This window comes from Felis catus, chromosome B2 (assembly GCF_018350175.1).
Source record: "Felis catus isolate Fca126 chromosome B2, F.catus_Fca126_mat1.0, whole genome shotgun sequence".
NCBI classification, from domain to species: domain Eukaryota; kingdom Metazoa; phylum Chordata; class Mammalia; order Carnivora; family Felidae; genus Felis; species Felis catus.
In genome coordinates, this window is record NC_058372.1 from 95,812,072 (window position 1) to 95,830,398 (window position 18,327).

Sequence of the window (18,327 nt, forward strand, 5' to 3'; positions counted from 1 at the left end):
CATGCTATTTCAGCTCAGGTCATGACTTTGTGGTTTGTGGGTTCAAGCCCCGTGTCAGATTCTGTGCTGACAGCTCAGAGCCTGGAGCCTGCTTCGGATTCTGTGTCACCCTCTCTCTCTGCCCCTCTCCCATGCACACTCTGTCTGTCTCTCTCTCTCCCTCTTTCAAAAAAAACATTTAAAAGAAATTTTAAAAAGTATTTTTGTTGTAAAATGTAACACCGAAAAGTGTATGGAATTTAAATGCATAGCTTAACAAATTATTACAAAGCAAACAATACTGTAAGTATCACTCCATATTAAGACCTGGATCGCACATCATGCTTATGAGCCTCCTAACTTTCTCCCTCCCAATCAAAGCCCCCTCACTCCCTCAAAAGTAATACTACCATCCAGACTATTACATGACCCTTTTTACTTTTTTTTTTTTTTTTTTAGAGTCTTACTCCCTAACACTCTTTAGTTTAACCTGTTCTTGAAGGTCATTAAACAGAATCGAATTGGCTGTCTGACTTCTTTCATTAATATGCTGTTCATAAGATTCATGTACTTCACTGTGTGCAACTATAGTTTTCATGATTATATAATATTCCAATGTAAGACTATACCACAAATTATCCATTTTACTGTTGATGAACATTTGAGTTGTTTCCAGTGGGAGATAATATCTATAATTCTGGTACATGCATGTTAACAGTGCATATAATTGCAGAGTATATTCATAAAAGTGGATATTTTGGGTTGCCATAAGGCCATATACATTCAGATTTATTAGATGGTACCCAGTGATTTCCCAAGTGCCTGTACCAATTTATGCGCTAACCAGCAGGATATGGTATTTCTCTTTTCCTCCCACCCTCTCTCCTTTTCCTTTCTTCCATTTAGTTATTCATTAACCTACATCCGACTTAAAAAGAAGTCAAGGTGTGCATCTCCTAGCAGTTCTCTCCCCTTCCCCTAATTTAGTTAGCACATAGATGAAACCTTCCACCACTATCTGGGTCTTCAAAAGATCTGAGGTGGGGTCTGGGTGGGAGAACATAGCACCCGAAGCCTCCCTTCTGGAAAGTGATGTGGCCGATCCTCTGAATGTGCTCACTAGCCCCATATTGCAGAAAGGGCCTCTCCCTGCACATTGAGGGAGGCTCAATAATCAAGCCCCCTCCCTCAGGAGCCAGGCAGTTACACATTCAACCATAATGGGAGCAGCCACTAGGTGCCAACCTGTTCCTGGAAGCTCAGGGCACTGTTTTGTTTTCTTCTGTTTGAGGTAAAGTTCAGATAGAAACATAAAATTCAACATGTTAGCAATTTTAAAGTGTACAATTCATTATGTATGTTCACAACATTGAACAACCATCACCACTGTCTACTTCTAGAACATTTTCCTTACCTCAAAAATAAACCCCATGCCCATTAAGCAGTCATTCCCTATTCCTTCCTTCCCCAACGCTTGGCATCACTAATCTGCTGTCTCTATGGATTTGCTGCTTCTGGATAAGATATAAATGGAACAATACAAAATGTGACCTTTTGTGTCTGGATTCTTTCACTTAGCATAATGTTTTGAAGGCTGATCAACGTTGTATAATGCAGCAGAACTTCATCCTTTTTTATGGCTGAATAATATTTCACTGTGTATGTATCTACCACATTTTCTTTATCCATCAATTGATAGACATTAGGGTTGTTTCCGCTCTTTGGCTACTATGAATATGGATGCTGCTATGAACATCTGTGTACAAGGTTTTGTCTGAACATATGTTTTCATTTCTCTCAGGTATATACCTAGGAATGGAACTACTAAGTCTTTTTTTTTTTTTCATGTTTATTTTGAGAGAGAGAATGAGCGTGCACATGTGTGTGCAAGCAGGGCAGGGGCAGGGGCAGAGACAGAGGGAGAGAGAGAGAATCCCAAGCAGGCTCTGCACTGTCAACACAGAGCCTAACTATGGGCTCAATCTTATGAACCATGAGATCATGACCTGAGCTAAGATCCATGAGTTAGAAGCTTAACCACCTGAGCCACCCAGGCACCCCTGGAACTACTAAGTCTTATGGCAATTATATGTTTAACATTTTAAAGAACTGCCAAACTGTCTTCCATAGCAGCTGCAGCATTTTACATTTCCCTTAGCGTGTACAAGGGTTTCAGTTTCTCTACATCCTGATCAACATGGCCATTTTCTGTGTTCTTTTTTCAATAGCCATCCTAGTAGGTGTGAAGTAGTACCTCACTATGGTTTCCATTTGCATTTCCCTAATGACTAATGATGCTGACTATCCTTCCATGGGCTCACTGGCCATTTGTAGATCTTCTCTGGAAAAAAAAAAAAAAAAAAGGCTATTCAAGTCCTTTGCTAATTTGTTAACTGGGATGTCTTTTGTTGAGTTGTAAGAATTCTTTATATATTCTGGATATTATACCCTTATTAGAGAAATGACTTACAAATATTTGCTCCCATGTGTCGACTTATTCCTTTCTTAATGTTGTCTTTGAGTCACAAAAACCGTTAATTTCGATGAAGTCCAATTTATCTGGTTTTTTTTTTTTTTTTCTTCTGGTGCTTATGCTTTTGGTGTCATACCAAAAAATCTGTTGCCAAATCCAAGGTCATGAAGATTTACTCTTGTTTACTTCTAAAAGTTCAATAGTTTTAGCTCTTATGCTTAGGTCTTTGACCCGGGCTGAGTTAGTTTTCACATATGATGTAAGGTAGGAGTCCACCTTCATTCTTTTGCATGTGGATATCTAGTTGTTTCAGAACCATTAACTGAAAAGACTATTCTTTTCCCTATTTAACCGTATTGCCACCCTAGTAAAAAAAAAAAAAAAAAAAAAATCAATTGACAATAGATGTATGGTTTTATTTCTGGATGTTCAATTCTATCCCATTGATCCGTATGTTTATCTTTATGCCAGTATCACATTGTTTTGATTACTGTAGTTGTGTAGTAAGTGTTAAGATTGAGAAATGTACATCCTCCAACTTTGTCCTTTGTCAAGATTGTCAATTTGGGGTCTCTTGAAATTCCATATGCATTGCAGGATCAGCTTGTTCATGTATGCAAAAAAGGCAGTTGCCATTTTGATAGGACTGCATTGAATCTATAGATCACTTTGGGGAAATAATGCCATCTTTACAGTATTTTGGCTACTTCATTTCTATATACATTTTAGAATCAGCTTATCAGTTTCTACCAAATTGCAAACTTCCATCCACCTGCATTGTCCCCAGTCTTCCTTCCAAAAGGCTTTCCTACATTTGTTATAGAGGGCATCAATAAACTAACTCATGTGTTAAACCACTAGAGAGGTTAATGCTTCCTTCTACATTAGGAAATTTCCTTCTTAGAGAAGCAAGCTGAAATTACAATGAATTTACTGAACCTATCTTTCTCTCAGCCTTAAAAAACTAATTTATAACGTCCGAACTTATAAATTCATGAAAATAATCTTCCTATTCACAAAACTAAAAAAACTGTCTTACCTGTATAGCAAAAGTACCAACTCCACCTGAAGCACCCAAGATTAAAACACTGTAATGCAAAAGAAACTACAATTAATGAAAATATTAGGTCAACATAATGGGATAAATAAACACGAGGATTTCAATATGAACTGGCTCAAAGCAAATAAAGTCATTCAGCTTCCCAAGGTTATATCACATAAAGATTTTCATTTTAGGCTCACCAAGAATCTATAAATGCTTAAAGTTAAACATTCTATGAACTCTCTACTAAGAATACCAAATACCAAAAATATCAAACACCAAAAATACCCACATATTGTATTTTTTTTTAAGTGTCTCAAACAGTTCTTGGTAACATATGCCTTACAATTTTTCCAGGCTAAAATTATCATAACTTTCTCTATAAGAGGGAGCTATGGGATCCTTTCAGTGTGTTAGATTCAGTAGCTCTCTAAGAACAAATCACATTCCTGACCACATTCCTGCCAAAGTAGAATGTCTTTTGTTCAGACATGTCCCGACAAGCTCATCAACTTTCATAAATAGAAATCAATCTTATCCTCAATTTGGCTTCCTATTAAAGCAGATGAATCTGTCCTATCAGCACAAACAACCTTGGGCTCCAGGGTTTTACTACATTTGCTTAGTGTAGCCCTCTTGTCCTTCTAGACCAAGGGTGTTCAGTTTGGAGTTTACATCCTCCAGGCTCTCTCCCTCGCCCTGTCTTGCTCCTAATCTACCTTCGGTTTCATTTTATGGCCACGGATACCATCTAACATCCCAGATCATTTTGCTATTTTGGGGTTTGGATTCTACACCTCTCTCACTGCCCTTAACACGCCAATCCTGGGTTCCTATCAGTTTGGTCTCAACCCAAAAGGACTTCCTCTCTCTCAGCTCTGGTTGCCCAAACTATGTCAGTCCCTCTTTGACTTGGCAGCTAGAAAGTGCAGAGAATTTTGCCACCTGCCTCTAGCAAGTACACAGGATCTCGGGACATGCATTCTGTCTATAATCCTAATCCGAGTTTCATTTTATGTTCTCCTCTCTTACCCAAATCACAGAAGGCTGTTCGTCACCCTTTAGATCTTAAAAGTTACTACTAAAATTTCTGAGCCAGCTATTCCCTTTGAAAGCAATACTATTAAATGTAATTAAAATCAGTCTCCTTGTTAATTGTGTTCCTTCTAGAGAAATTACTTTTAATTTTCAAAGAATTATAAAGTGCACAGAAGGGAAAAAAACCTTCAAAGACAAACTCCTCTAAAATCCTACACTTCATACATTTAATAGCTTGAGTACTTCCTAAACGGAGGAAGAATGAGAAGCATTAAAACTGCCTCACAGACATATCCAAAAATTAATTCACCCATGAAATATTCTCTTGTTATTCTGGCCCATTTTTATGGAAATGTGGTAAGTTAAACATTCATGTAAATTCTTCACAGTCTAATCTTTATCTCAACTCTGACTTCTATTTCCTAAATAGAACTCTCTCAGCTACCCTGGTCCCCTCACTCTTATGCTCAAGTCCTATGCATACTGGCCCATTCCTCAAACTCTCAAATGCCTTTACTGCTTGCTGAAGTGTCCCTGCCCTTGCAGCCAAATCCGTTTTCCTACACCCCTAAAAAAAAGCCCCAATGTTATGCATTTGGCATTTGCCATGATGTTAACTTTCACCCATATGCTTGCTTCCCAAGCTATTCTGGAAGGCTTTGAGGGGAGAGAGCACGTATTATGAAGCACTGGGCATACTACCCTGGACATAACAAATGCCTGATGTTTCTTGATGTCAAATATCATCCAAACCAGCAGTTTATCCTACAATCAAGGCAACAATTGCTACTACTCAAGTGAGGGAATCACTCTGATATTTGGAAGACTGCATTAAAATTTCTTCCAGTAAAGAAAAGTTTGAAATTCATTTCTACTTCTCTCTCTGGGAATGCTGTACTAAGAGGATACCAGGGACACCTGGGTGGCTCAGTCAATAAAGCATCAGACTCTTGATTTTGGCTCAGATCATCTCATGGTTCATGAGTTTGAGCCCCACTTGGGCTCTGCTCTGGCAGTGTGGAGCTTGCTTGGGACTCACTCCCTCTCCTCTCTCTCTGCCCCTCCCCTACTCTCGCTCTCTCTCAAAGTAAATGAACAAACAAAAGAGGATACCAAACATAATGGCTGCTTAAGGATCCAACTGCCAGATACATCTCCAACCTTATTATTGTCAGCTGATCGCCTCCCCATAACTCTTGATCCACAGCAGCCTCATTCCTCCAAATTAAAAAGCAAAAATGTTGTTTCACAGCACTGCTTGGCAGAAGAGGGAGTGGTTCTACAACAGCAGCTTCAGTTCCTGATATTGCCACTTGATGGCACCTCCAAGTGCAAAACAGGCAAGGCGCAAGCCCGTTGGAATGCCACAATCAGCTTGTAAAGAAGACCTAGGGACACAGAATTCTCTGGTCCTGCAAACTCCATGTTTTGTGCAGATTCAATCAGGGCCTGCACTTTTCTTCAAAGTCTCAAAAAAGGACAGTAGGCAAAATGAATTTTCAAGGCCAGCAATAGGTCGGTTAGTCCTCCATGGTTTGAAGCCCTGTGGCTGAACTAACTATTCTTGTACTCTTCAAAGCACTTTCAATACAAAGGGAAAAGCACCGCTGTTGCTTACCCCCAGTGGCCCTTCACTGAAGTGCTATACAGCAGAAACACTTTCTACCCAGCTTGCTATAATGGTCACACTATATATTCAAGCCTCGCTGAAGTAGAAGTCTATTTGCCGAGTGAAGAATATTGCTTATTGTATAGAGCAAGTACCCAGGAAATACTCTATTTGGAAAAAGCACTATAATTCAAAATGGCCAAGATTTTTAATCACGTTCCTCTCTTACTTCCTAAGTTCACATGTGAAGCTCTTCTTTGAAGTCAGTGGGATTTGCACTCTGGCAGAGATAAAAATACAGGAGAAAGTATGAATAATTATTACACTGCATATGCATTCTTAAGCCCTACAACCTGATTTTCCCTGTCACCTCTGCCTAATCTCTGAATTCCGCCTAAACATACATTAAGGTACTAAGTCAATGTTGGCTTCTTTTCCATGACTGAGTCACTTTTTGCTGTATTTGGGCATCTAAGTCATCTACAATCACATTTTCAGTATTACAGCCTGATGAGGTAAGGCATCAACACCCAAACTGCCTTGCAAATAAGAAATATATGAAACAAAACAGAGATCCAGAAACAAGGAATAAGCTTTCAAATTTCTATATCCTGGCTTAGCCCCAGAAATCAAAAGGCCAGGACTGGGGATCTAGAGACCTGGGTTCTAGTCCTAATTCTCACTAATTGAACCTGCATGCCTCAGATTCATCTGGGAAATGATGATCACCCTAGGAGTCCACAAAAAAGAAAAACTGGCTTTTTCCATCTTATTTAAGCTTATATTTACTTTCCCCATTTTCCTAACATAGAAGTATATGACCTTCATGATTCTCCCTAGACAATGTGCTTGTTGGGGGGGGGGGGCGGGGGGAGAAGCCACGTTGCAAGATTAGAGTGCCCTCTATTTAAAGTCCTAATGGCTCAGGAACAAAGATGACTTAAATATGGCTAACTCTTCCATAAGCAGGAACAAATGGTCTTTAAAAACTAAGGATGATGATGGGGCGCCTGGGTGGCTCAGTTAGTTGAACGTCTGACTCTTGATTTCAGTTCAGCTCATGATCTCAGGGTTGTGGGACTGAGTCCAACATCAGGTTTCAAGCTCAGCTTGAGATTCTCTTTCTCCCTCTGCCCCTCTTCCCGACTCGCACTCTAAAATTAAATTAAATTAAATTAAATTAAATCAAATCAGATAAAATTAAATTAATATAGGGGCGCCTGGGTGGCTCAGTTGGTTAAGTGTCCGACTTTGGTTCAGGTCATGATCTTGCAGTTTGTGAGTTCGAGCCCTGTGTCAGGCTCTGTGCTGACAGCTTGGAGCCTGGAGCCTGCTTCGATCCTGTGTCTCCTTCTTTCTACCCTCCCCCACTCGCAGTCTGTCCCTCTCTGTCTCAAAAATAAATAAACATTAAAAAACTTTTTGATTAAATTAATATAAAAACTAGGGATGATGCTAAAAAGGTTATAATCTCATTTATTTCTCATGCTTTTAAATCTAGGGGAAAAAAGGTTATATAGCAAAACATGCTAAATTTACTTCCTAAAGTGAGAAACTTAATTTGAATAAGTAGAACTACAAAACAAATTAACCACACTCAGCCAAGATAGCCTAGATTTGTGTGTCCTCTTCTAAGCCTCTGTAATTCATGTAGACAGTCCCCAATTTGCAGAAGAGTTCATGTGTGAATTAGTTGTTTGGAACTTTAAACACATTTTCCCATGAAAACAAAGCTATTTATATATGTTAGCAAGGTGCCCAGGGTAGCCATTTATTAAGGCTTAGCTAACCCATAATGGACCAAGAACCTCATACAATATTATAACAATGATTCTGTGGTAATGAAATTCAGAAGTTCAACCAGAGGTACCAGGAACACATCTCCCCAAATGGGACAGGCAGTGGAAACCATCCCAAATCACTGGTTCCTTCAATCTGGTGTAGAACAGAGAGAAAAAAGGAAGATGGGAAGAAGGAATGTTTATGATGGCAACAATACGACAGATAAGAGACAAAAGGAGCATGGTTGGTCAGAGAAAAATTTACCACAGAGCTGGCAGGGTTCAGGACACATCACCCCCAAAAATGGCACGTTGGCATGTTGAATATTTTAAGTTAATGGAAGTTGAGAAACAGCATATACAGGAAGGACTCCCTGACCTTCTTCCCTGAAGCAGGTCACAAGACCCTCATGTGAGAGGTGTGCTCCTATACCTGGAGGAAAGGGACATCCTTATCTCCAAGACAGAAAGGTACAGAGAGGAATCCCAATGGATAGGCCTTGCTAAAATTTCCAAGTTGATTATGCTTAGCTCATACCATTTGTCCTGTCACTTTTTTTTTTTTTTTTAAAGACTCTTCACTCATCAAATGTAGCATAAAAACACTCAGGTTTAGGGGCGCCTGGGTGGCGCAGTCGGTTAAGCGTCCGACTTCAGCCAGGTCACGATCTCGCGGTCCGTGAGTTCGAGCCCCGCGTCAGGCTCTGGGCTGATGGCTCAGAGCCTGGAGCCTGTTTCCGATTCTGTGTCTCCCTCTCTCTCTGCCCCTCCCCCGTTCATGCTCTGTCTCTCTCTGTCCCAAAAATAAATAAACGTTGAAAAAAAAAAAATTTTTAAAAACACTCAGGTTTAACCACTTCTTGAGATCTTCATTTCCTTATGAAGGTCTCAGGTCATGTAAAGCTCAAATGTGTGTGCTTTTTCCCTTTTTGTCTTTTGTTTACAGGGGGCCCCAGGCAAGAACTTAGACTAGAAGAAAACCCTATTTTCCTTCTTAGCAGAACCAATGAAGCTTTAGCTCCAGGCCCTTTCCTTACAAAGGCCCTGAGATGAACCCCTAGCAAAATATCTGCATAGACACAGATTTTTGTAAAATTTGCAAACGATACATGCTAACGAAGAGGCAGAATATGTTGCCCCCAAATATACCACCTTTGGCATAAGGATTATTTTGAGCTGAAGGCAGTTAAGAAGCAGCAGATCCAAGAAAGCTCTCTGCCCTTCCCCTATTTTCCTAAGGACATAAATTTACAAAGGCATACCTCCTCTTCTTTAAAAATTTTTTTTTTTTCAACGTTTTATTTTTATTTTTGGGACAGAGAGAGACAGAGCATGAACGGGGGAGGGGCAGAGAGAGAGGGAGACACAGAATCGGAAACAGGCTCCAGGCTCTGAGCCATCAGCCCAGAGCCCGACGTGGGGCTCGAACTCACGGACCGCGAGATCGTGACCTGGCTGAAGTCGGACGCTTAACCGACTGCGCCACCCAGGCGCCCCGGCATACCTCCTCTTCTAGCTACCAGGAAGACACAGGTTAATCCCTAGAGGTAACTTTAGACTCTTATCCGTGGAGGAGGCACCAACTTCAATCTGTACAACAAATTTTACCTTGCTTTTCTTGGTAACCTCTTCACAACAGCCTTCCCCCACGTTTCTCTCTTCCGTCTGTAGCTGAAGAGGTTTTTTTAGTCTGAATTCTAAGCTACCCATTTGAGTTCCTCATTTTCCTCTAAGTATACCTCATCAATATGTGGTATACACATTAATAAACTGTGTTTCTCTTGTTAATGTTTTATTACAGGGTCTCAGCAGAGAACTCAGGTAGAGGGAAATGATTTTTCCTCCTGTATTAACTACGATCCGTTAAAATTTCTGTCTCTTTCCATTTCTACACCCTCCTTTACACTTCCCCTCTTGACCGGTAACACGAGATTTGGCTGAAGGGAACCAGGGAACTAACAGGGTTCAGGACATGCTAGCCCAAAGGGAAGGGAAGCGCATTTGGAAATACATTTTGCGATGCAGTTAAAAGTCCTTTCTGAGTAGAGTTAAGTTATGGCAGGCTGTTTCCTGCTTAAGGAATGCCTTCCAGGAATACTCCTACTTCCCACCAATTTAGCACAACAAAGCATCAAGAACCTGTTGTCTTATTATGATAAGAGGGACGTATCACAGTAGCTGGCACTGGATTATGCAAGTAGTGAAGGAGAAAAATGGTTAAAGGAGGTTTGAGATGTGCAGAACCAGAAGCTAGTCTGTAGAAAGTTCCTCCAATTAAAAGACATGTAAAAACTTACAACACACCACTAATTAATTCTAATTAATTCTTAGATCAGGACCCACAAAATGGAGGCTACCCCAAGGCCTGGTCCACGTCAAATCTACACCTAAGTAAGTCTGCCCTTACAAAGAATGCATCACTGTCAAGGAAACCAAACACTGATCACAATCCTCCAACTCAGCTTTAGCTAGCTGACCTTACTAAGAAATAGGCCCTGCTAGCTTTATCAGGAAATCACTGACCTCCTGGCCAACCACGCCATTTCCGTGCTGCCTCTTCCAATGCTCTATGAAACTCGCTCCTGCCCAAAATCCTTCAGGAAGAATGCTCCCCTGCTTGAGAGGCACTGTGCTCCCCAATCTATGGCTTGTTTCCCCTTGAACACAGGATAAATGCACTAGCACACTGTATTATTTTTGTCATTTAACACTGCTACCAGGAAGACATCAACACCAAACTAACAAATGAGGGCTGTCAATTAAAATGCAAAAGCATTTGAGGCTTACTCACTGCATGAGAAAACTTGGACTCCCTAGAAATCTTAGAGCTCCCACATTAACGAAACTCGGAAGACATTTTTCCCAGTTTGATAACCATCCTAAATTTTACAGGACATGAACAATGAGTTGTGCCGTGGACGGGGAGGCAGCAGAGTTCGGAAACAGTATCAGGTTTTGGCTTAAGGGAAATGCCAGTTAATGGACATTAGGAATGTAGAGAAGAGCCAGGGTGGCGGTCAGGAAGTCTTGTTTTGTACCAGGTGAGCTTCAAATAAGAAGAAGCCATCTAACTGAAACTCAGCAGAGAGTTTGGCATTAGAAACAGATCTGCAAGCTTCCATAAGATACACAGAAGCTGGGAGTAGGTGAGAGATCTCCGAGAGACAGAGAGTAATGATGGAGTGGACACTGGGAACACAGTAACAGTTAAGGATTGGAGAAAGAAAGGGTCCTCTAAAAATTACAAGAAATGGTCAAAAAGGCAAGAAAACTAAAGGAGTCCAGGGTCCTGAAACCATGAAAAAAGTGAGTATTAAGTTAGTGGTTAACAGTGCCATATACTTCACGAAGATCAAATGATAAGAAGAACTGAGAAAGATCACCTGGTTGGCCACTTAGTCAGCTATGACCCCGGTGAGAACAGCTGCAGCTGAATGGCAATGCTGGAAGCTAAATTACGGTCACTGAGGAGCAAATGACTTCTCAACTTCCCAAGATATTATCCTAGTCACCCAGAAAACTCATCTGTAAAACACAAATTGCTAGGAGAAAATTTTCTACTATCTCTTTGATTGAGCCCTCCTGGGGCTCCAGGGAGTCCAGAAGCGGAGTCAAGATCCATTTGCATCACACCAGCCAGAGTCTCCACCCTCCCTCTCCTCTTCTCCCAGCCGCAAGATTTCTTCACAACGGAGCAAGTAAAGGGCCGGGGTTTCTTTCTTCTTCCCCCTACCCCTCTAACCCTACCACCCAGTCAAGTGCAAATGAAAACCCGAACTCCACAGGGGTGGCGGGAGCGGAGACGGGGAGAAATAGGTGGGTGGTCCAGTGAAGAACAGGCAGAAGGCTTCTGAAAGAAGGAAACGGTGTTATTACCGATATAAGCACAGTGGTGGTAGTGATAGTGGGGGATAAACCCGATGTTTTTCAAGTTGCAGCCTGTGTAATTCTGTAACAGAACTAATCAGACACACAATTTACAATCATAGGACAAAATTTTACTGTCAAAAAGCCTAATCAGGTAAGAAACAGCGAAAAGCATTCCTAAATTCATTGCATTGTATACACAATTTAAAAGTGAAATTTATTTTGTAGAAGAGGAATGGTTCAATTTCTAAGACTTTCTAATACTTCTGTCAAAAAGAGTGAAGTACAACTTTCCCTGTAAAAGATGAATTTCAGGTAGAGCATGAAATACGCAAGATGTACCATGACACTACCAATAAATAGAACATCAGACTGAACTGCTTTCAAAATATACCTGGTGTAACCACTTTTTAAAACCTGTCTATCATCTTGAGAGCCCTAGGTTATCTATGTTTTCCAACTTAATAAATCATGAAGAAACTATGGATGGGCTGGTAACAAAAAAATCACTTCACCTGACATTTTTCTAGTGCTATCAAAGTGTGGGCACAAATGACATTTTGTGACATCAATATTAAACTATTACCTCGGTTAACTGATGCTCAGTTGTTGCAGAAATACAATTATATAACAAAAAAGGAAAAAGTAAACACATTGAACTCTTAGAAAGCTTGGTCTTAATTTCAAAAAGCTGTTTGTTATAAAGAAATCCTATAAAATCTTCCAGGGTGCTGATGGGTGTTTTTGTTGTTTTTTTTTTTTAATTAACCAGTTAGAAAAACAGACTATTAAGACCCTGTTAACAAACACTGACCTGCTTTACTGCAGACTAAAACATGCCTCAATGCCAACAGCTAATAGAGAATAATTATGGCTTAGAGACACTAAAATATGCTCCTCCATTCACAATGAATAGTCAAACTGAAAAAAGCCACTCTGGACACTGGAACCTCTGAATTGATGTATAGTAAAATCCCACTCTCGTCAGAATTTCTTCACATAAAATTATTTTTTATAGTGCTTTAAGATGCTCACATCACTCATTCAATTCCCACAAATAAGGAGTGGGAGAAGTGGGCCATTATGACCACTTCAGTAGACAACTTTCCTAGAGCACCCAGGGGCCAGGTCTCATTACCACTTGGAACAAAGGCATGCTACAGGTCAGGTCACCAAGTATGTGGGGATGCAGGAAATTCAGGAGATGAGCTAGGAGGCTCTTTACAGTAGATTTCACTCCAGTGTGGTTAATATGTGGCTAAATCAACGAACACACCCAACTGAATATACAATACAATGGCCTTAGAAGGTATAAGACTTCCCACTTCTCAGAGCTCCCCTAACAACCTGCCCCGTCCTACACCCAGTGCGTTGGAGGAAACTGCGCAAGACCGGAAATGGCACACATATGGTCACCTCATTAGTCGGCAGCAGAGTTGGAGAACAGGACCTGGGGCTCTATTTCCCCAGTTCCAAGCCATTACTGCTTAAACAGAAGGCAATGCAGTACCAAGGAATTACCCACAAGGCTTATAATAAAATGGGGGCACAGATCCATGTACCTGAGAAGAGGCAACTAGAGTTGTTTCTAAATTGTCTTCAAGATACTAAAAACAAGTATGTGTGGAGAACCCTGAACTGGCAAAAGAAATGAGAGCTCTCTAACCATAGTGCACTTATGGTCACGCAGGCATAGAAAGTCTAATGTTCTTAAGGAAGAACAAAACAAAACAAAATAATAAAGCATCAATGTCAATGCAGAGCCTACAGTAATAATAAAGGTCTAAAAACCCTGAATTTTACAAGGTTATTAATGAAAACAAACCATTAGAAAAATCTTTGTGGCCAGACTAATTTACTTTAAACAAAGTAGTTGACCTAAATGGTAACTTCAAAAGCTTAAAAAATAAACAGGATTGACCTTTAGAGTAAACACCTGCCACGAATTCTACAACAAAGGGTAGCACTTCATTAGATGAATCATCTTCACACTGCTTTCAGAAATACAGCTATTAAGCTTTCATTAAATTCAATCCTTTATAACCCAACACATTAAATGTAAAGGGTAAGGTTTCAGAAAAGTATAGTTATTTTACCTGCACAATTCTTAGTAATCAAAAAACTCATTTTAACTTATTAAAAATTGACCTATAGCTCTCTCCTTTATCACCATCATTAAATGGTTCTTAGTCTCTCCTTTTCTCACCAAAAAATAAAATCAGTATCCCCTATCGGGCCAACTTTCTAAAATACAAAAAAATACAATCTCATTGCTCATAACAGCAGCCACTATTTACTGAGTGCCTTCCATGGGCCACAATCTGGGCCACTAGTTTTACTTGTGTTATCTCATTGAACCATTAAAACAAAACTCACAGAAGAGAAGTGACGGAGGGCGCCACCCAGCTAGAAAGTAGCAGGGTCTGGATACGGACTCAAGTACACCGAAGACATTTCTACTCACTGCTGTTGCTAACTCAAACAATAAACACTTTGAAGCACAAGAACTGACCTAACGGGTGCCAGGCACTGAGCCTAAGAGAACTTAAGAATAATCAACAGTGTTTTGCAGTCCCTTTATATCTGGTCTTTGGAATATAATATGCAAGTGAGAGAGTAAATCCTAGTAGAGGTAGGAAAACAAAACAAAAACACCTGCACCTTCACAGCATTCTTTAGAAAATGTAGATGATCCTTAAAACTTTTAAGGAATCTAATAAAAGCTAGGATCTTCTTTGCAAAGATTCACATACGAAATCACACTATTTAGGCGATTCACACAACTAAAGTTCACCTACATGTTTCCATTTAAAATTTTTTAATTCCCATTTGCTCGGGCTAAGAATCAACACAAGAAAGTGCAACCTGACACAAATAGAGTTGAAGGGAGGTTTAGATGTCACAGTTGATACTTACCGTTTTCCTGTGCAATTCTTGTCATTCAGGCCGCCAACCTTGTGTATGGCAGACCAGGCTGTGAGAGCCACATACGGCAAAGAGGCAGCTTGAGTATGAGTGAGTGATTTGGGCTTCAGAGAGACCTAAATTCGAAGAGAGCAGTTAAGAATAAGCAATGACTTGCAAACCTATGAACACAAGTAAACATCTTTACCTGTGTAGGAATCCAACTACTTTCATAGATAAGTCTGTAACATTCTACCAGGTTCAGTGTTTACTGCATGCCCTCCTCCAAGATTATCCCTAAGGAATATTCTCCTAATGACTCAATCTACCTCACAGAGGTTCAGTAATATTTTATAGGCTACATTATCAGATAAAGCAGCTTAATTCTTCATAAAGAGACCACATTCAATAATCCCATTAGTCCTGAGTATACCCAGATATAAATCCAAATAAACCTTGAGCCCTCATAAACACATTCTAATTTGTTTCTGAGATCAGCTGTTTCCTTTACTCCCATTTAGTGGAAGATAATCTTTCCAGACTTTCTCTGATCTCAGTAATATACCCCCTTTTCCCTTCCTGCCCTGCCTTCTGTAGCCAATTTGCTCAATGTTAACCCCTTTCTATTCAAATCGTCAAGCTCACCTGACTGTATTCGACTAGACTGTTTTTAAAGTTATTTAAAACAGCCTAATACTCCCATGCTTCTGTTGATGATTAATCGGTATGCTCCATTTGGTATATTTGGTTTCAACTGCTCATACTGGGTAAAACTGAGAAACACAGCAGGGCTTCTCAATCTCACTCCAAATCCCTGCTCCACGGGAGACAAAGAACCGCTTTGGCAGGCAGTGTTACTAATGACATGAAATACTTTTTTACTCTTTCAATAGTTCCTCTTCTCTATCTTAGCTCTTTCAAAACTACCCATAAAACAAAAACCTGATCTGAAAAACAACCAGTTATTTCAGAGATATTTGTCAGTCTTTGTTTATACTTTCTAATGGCATTTCAGCATAGAGTTGGTGAGTTACCTCATTCCCACTGACTACAACGAACTCTGACAGAGTGCCTTGTTTCCAGGGAGGAACTGCAGCCCAGACCTGAAACACACAACTTCATTAGAAACATATTTTCTGACCAAAGCTCAGCATGAGGGTTTTCCCCAGTAACAGACCCCATCCTGTGAAAAAAGCACAAATCAGCAATATACCAAGCAAAAGAGTTATTTTCACATAATATAAATGTAGTACGATTCTGGATTTATCAAGTCCAACCACACTGGAAGCAGACGCCAGTAAATCCTAGTGTATTTACTGACTACTTAGAGTACTAGTAAGAGCACAGTCTCTGGGGCTTGAATTCTGGCTCCCGTGCTTACCAGCCATGGGGCCTCTTTATAGCTTGGTTTCCCCATCGTGTAAATGGTGCCTAACTACCTACTTCATTAGGATTAAATGTGTTATTTTATGAAAAGCAACTAGAACAGTGTTAGCTATTATTATAAGCTCATGTTAACTTCTTGGTATAAAAGTTCAAAGTGACAAATGACAGGTTATTATACCAAACTTTAGCTATTTTAAAACATCTAACCCATAGGGTAGAAACCGTCATTTAAAGACTTCTTCCAGGGCAAAAAAAAAAAAAAAAAAAAAAAAAAAAGCCCAATCCTACATATTTTAAAGTTGGGCAATTCTTAAGCACTAGATTTAGAAAGTTCAGGTACAGTCAAGCTATTTTTTGGCTTTTTTTTTTTTTCATTTTTTTAGAGAGAGAGCGAGAGCATGAGCAGTAGAGGGAGAGGGAGACTCTCTAGGAGGCTCCATGCCCAGTGTGAAGTCCAGTGTGGGGCTCGATCTCACAAACCTGGAGATCATGACCTGAGCCAAAATCAAGAGTCAGACACTTACTGGCTGAGCCACCCAGGCACCTATCAATCAAGCTATCTTTTAATTGTTTGTGAAAAATGTAACAACAGAACCAAGAACATGAAGGTTCTGGCCAAAGTTCAGTATACTTGTTGAAAAGAAGAAAAAGGGGCGCCTGGGTGGCTCAGTTGGTTGGGCGTCCGACCTCGGCTCAGGTCGTGATCTCACGGCTCTGTGAGTTCAAGCCCCGTGCGGGCTCTGTGCTGACACTTCGGAGCCTGGAGCCTGCTGCAGATTCTGTGTCTCCTTCTCTCTCTGCCCCTGCCCCGCTTGCTCTCTCTCTCCGTCTCAAAATAAATAAACACTAAAAAAATAAAAAAAATAAAAAAAACAAGAAAAGAAGAAAAAAGGTCAAGGACACAGATATGGGAATTTCATTTTGCTTCTTTCAGAAGTATATTTAGAAAAAGAAGAGTGACCGCGCAGATCTCACCTCATCTCCAGGCTTGAAGTACCTCACATCAAGTCCACATTCCATCACCACCCCAGAGACGTCCCGGCCTAGAGTCAGGGGAAATTCTTCTCCTTTGGTTTTAATATGTAGAGGATCACGTTTCATATTTAAAGCCGTAGCTCCATAACCACCTATGAAATACAATGTATCCGTTGCCTCCAAAAGAATGGAAGGATTTAAAAACTACTACAGGGTTACAGGCCACATACAATTCTAGATCCTCAAGATGTAGATTATAAAATAATCAACCTTACAGTTTTTTTTATCATCACATGCAAAAGCACAAAAACAATGAATGTTCTTTTCAAAGAAAATTATATACTTGGAAAGTTATAACCATTTGTTAAACTAAAGGTACCAGGGCTCAAAATGTTTTTGAAATTCCAATTTTTGAAGTGGTCTTCAGAATTTAGGGGATTTTCTTTTATACTTTTACTCTGTTCTTTGAAGATGGTTTCTTTTATTCATTCGTTAAGTTAAAAAAAAAATTGGTTTTAATGCTTATTTATTTTTGAGAGAGAGAGAGAGAGCATGCACGCATGTGCGCACATGAGCAGGGGAGGTGCAGAGAGACAAGGAGACACAGAATCCGAAGCAGGCTCCAGGCTCTGAACTGTCAGCACAGAGCCCAACGCAGGGCTCAAACCCACGATGCCCAAGACCATGACCTGAGCCAAATCTCAACCGACTGAGCCACCCAGGCACCCCAAATCATTTGTGATCTTTTTAAACAACAAAGTCATTTGGTGCCAAGTCTAGTGAAGAAGATAAATGTTAAAGCTGTTTGACGTTAACAAATAGGCATGGGTCTAGTATTTGATATGGACATTGTCTAGGAGTAATGTTCCCCATGTCCCAAAAAATGTTTCCAGAACATCTTTGAAATAAGTACATAGATTCAGGAGTTGAAAAAAGCCATTTGACTGCATCTATTCTGATACAAGTCAACTGCTTTATTATACATGGTTTTATTTTTTTTTTTAATATTGACATAAATATCAGCTAACTAGAGCTGAAAACATTCTAGTAACTTTTTTGTTTTAAATAAATTGGCTACTCTATCTATAATAACCCAAAGTAGTTTATTACAAAATTTCAACATATAAAATGACTTTTCTAAGACACGAAAGTATCTGTTATTGCCCCTATTGCTTGACATTTCTGAGAACATTTCTGCTAGGTGAGGTTCTTCAGGATAAGCACTCTTTCTACCTTTCCAGTGTCATGTACCACATTTAAGCTCCCAAACCAC

The 18,327-nt window shown here is 40.0% G+C and overlaps 1 protein-coding gene across 3 annotated transcripts in view; it reads right to left on the bottom strand.

The window, feature by feature from the left end:
- RTN4IP1 (reticulon 4 interacting protein 1) overlaps positions 1–18,327 on the bottom strand; it is a 50,936-nt gene that overhangs the window by 21,798 nt on the left and 10,811 nt on the right. For all 3 annotated transcript variants that reach the window (XM_045057892.1, XM_045057893.1, XM_011282520.4), the window contains exons 2-5: positions 17,055–17,206; positions 15,728–15,796; positions 14,706–14,830; positions 3,492–3,540 (exon numbers count right to left, since the gene is read on the bottom strand). In XM_045057892.1, the coding sequence (XP_044913827.1) occupies positions 3,492–3,540; positions 14,706–14,830; positions 15,728–15,796; positions 17,055–17,180 (369 nt within the window). In that variant the 5' untranslated portion in view covers positions 17,181–17,206. The remainder of the gene's footprint in view (positions 1–3,491; positions 3,541–14,705; positions 14,831–15,727; positions 15,797–17,054; positions 17,207–18,327) is intronic.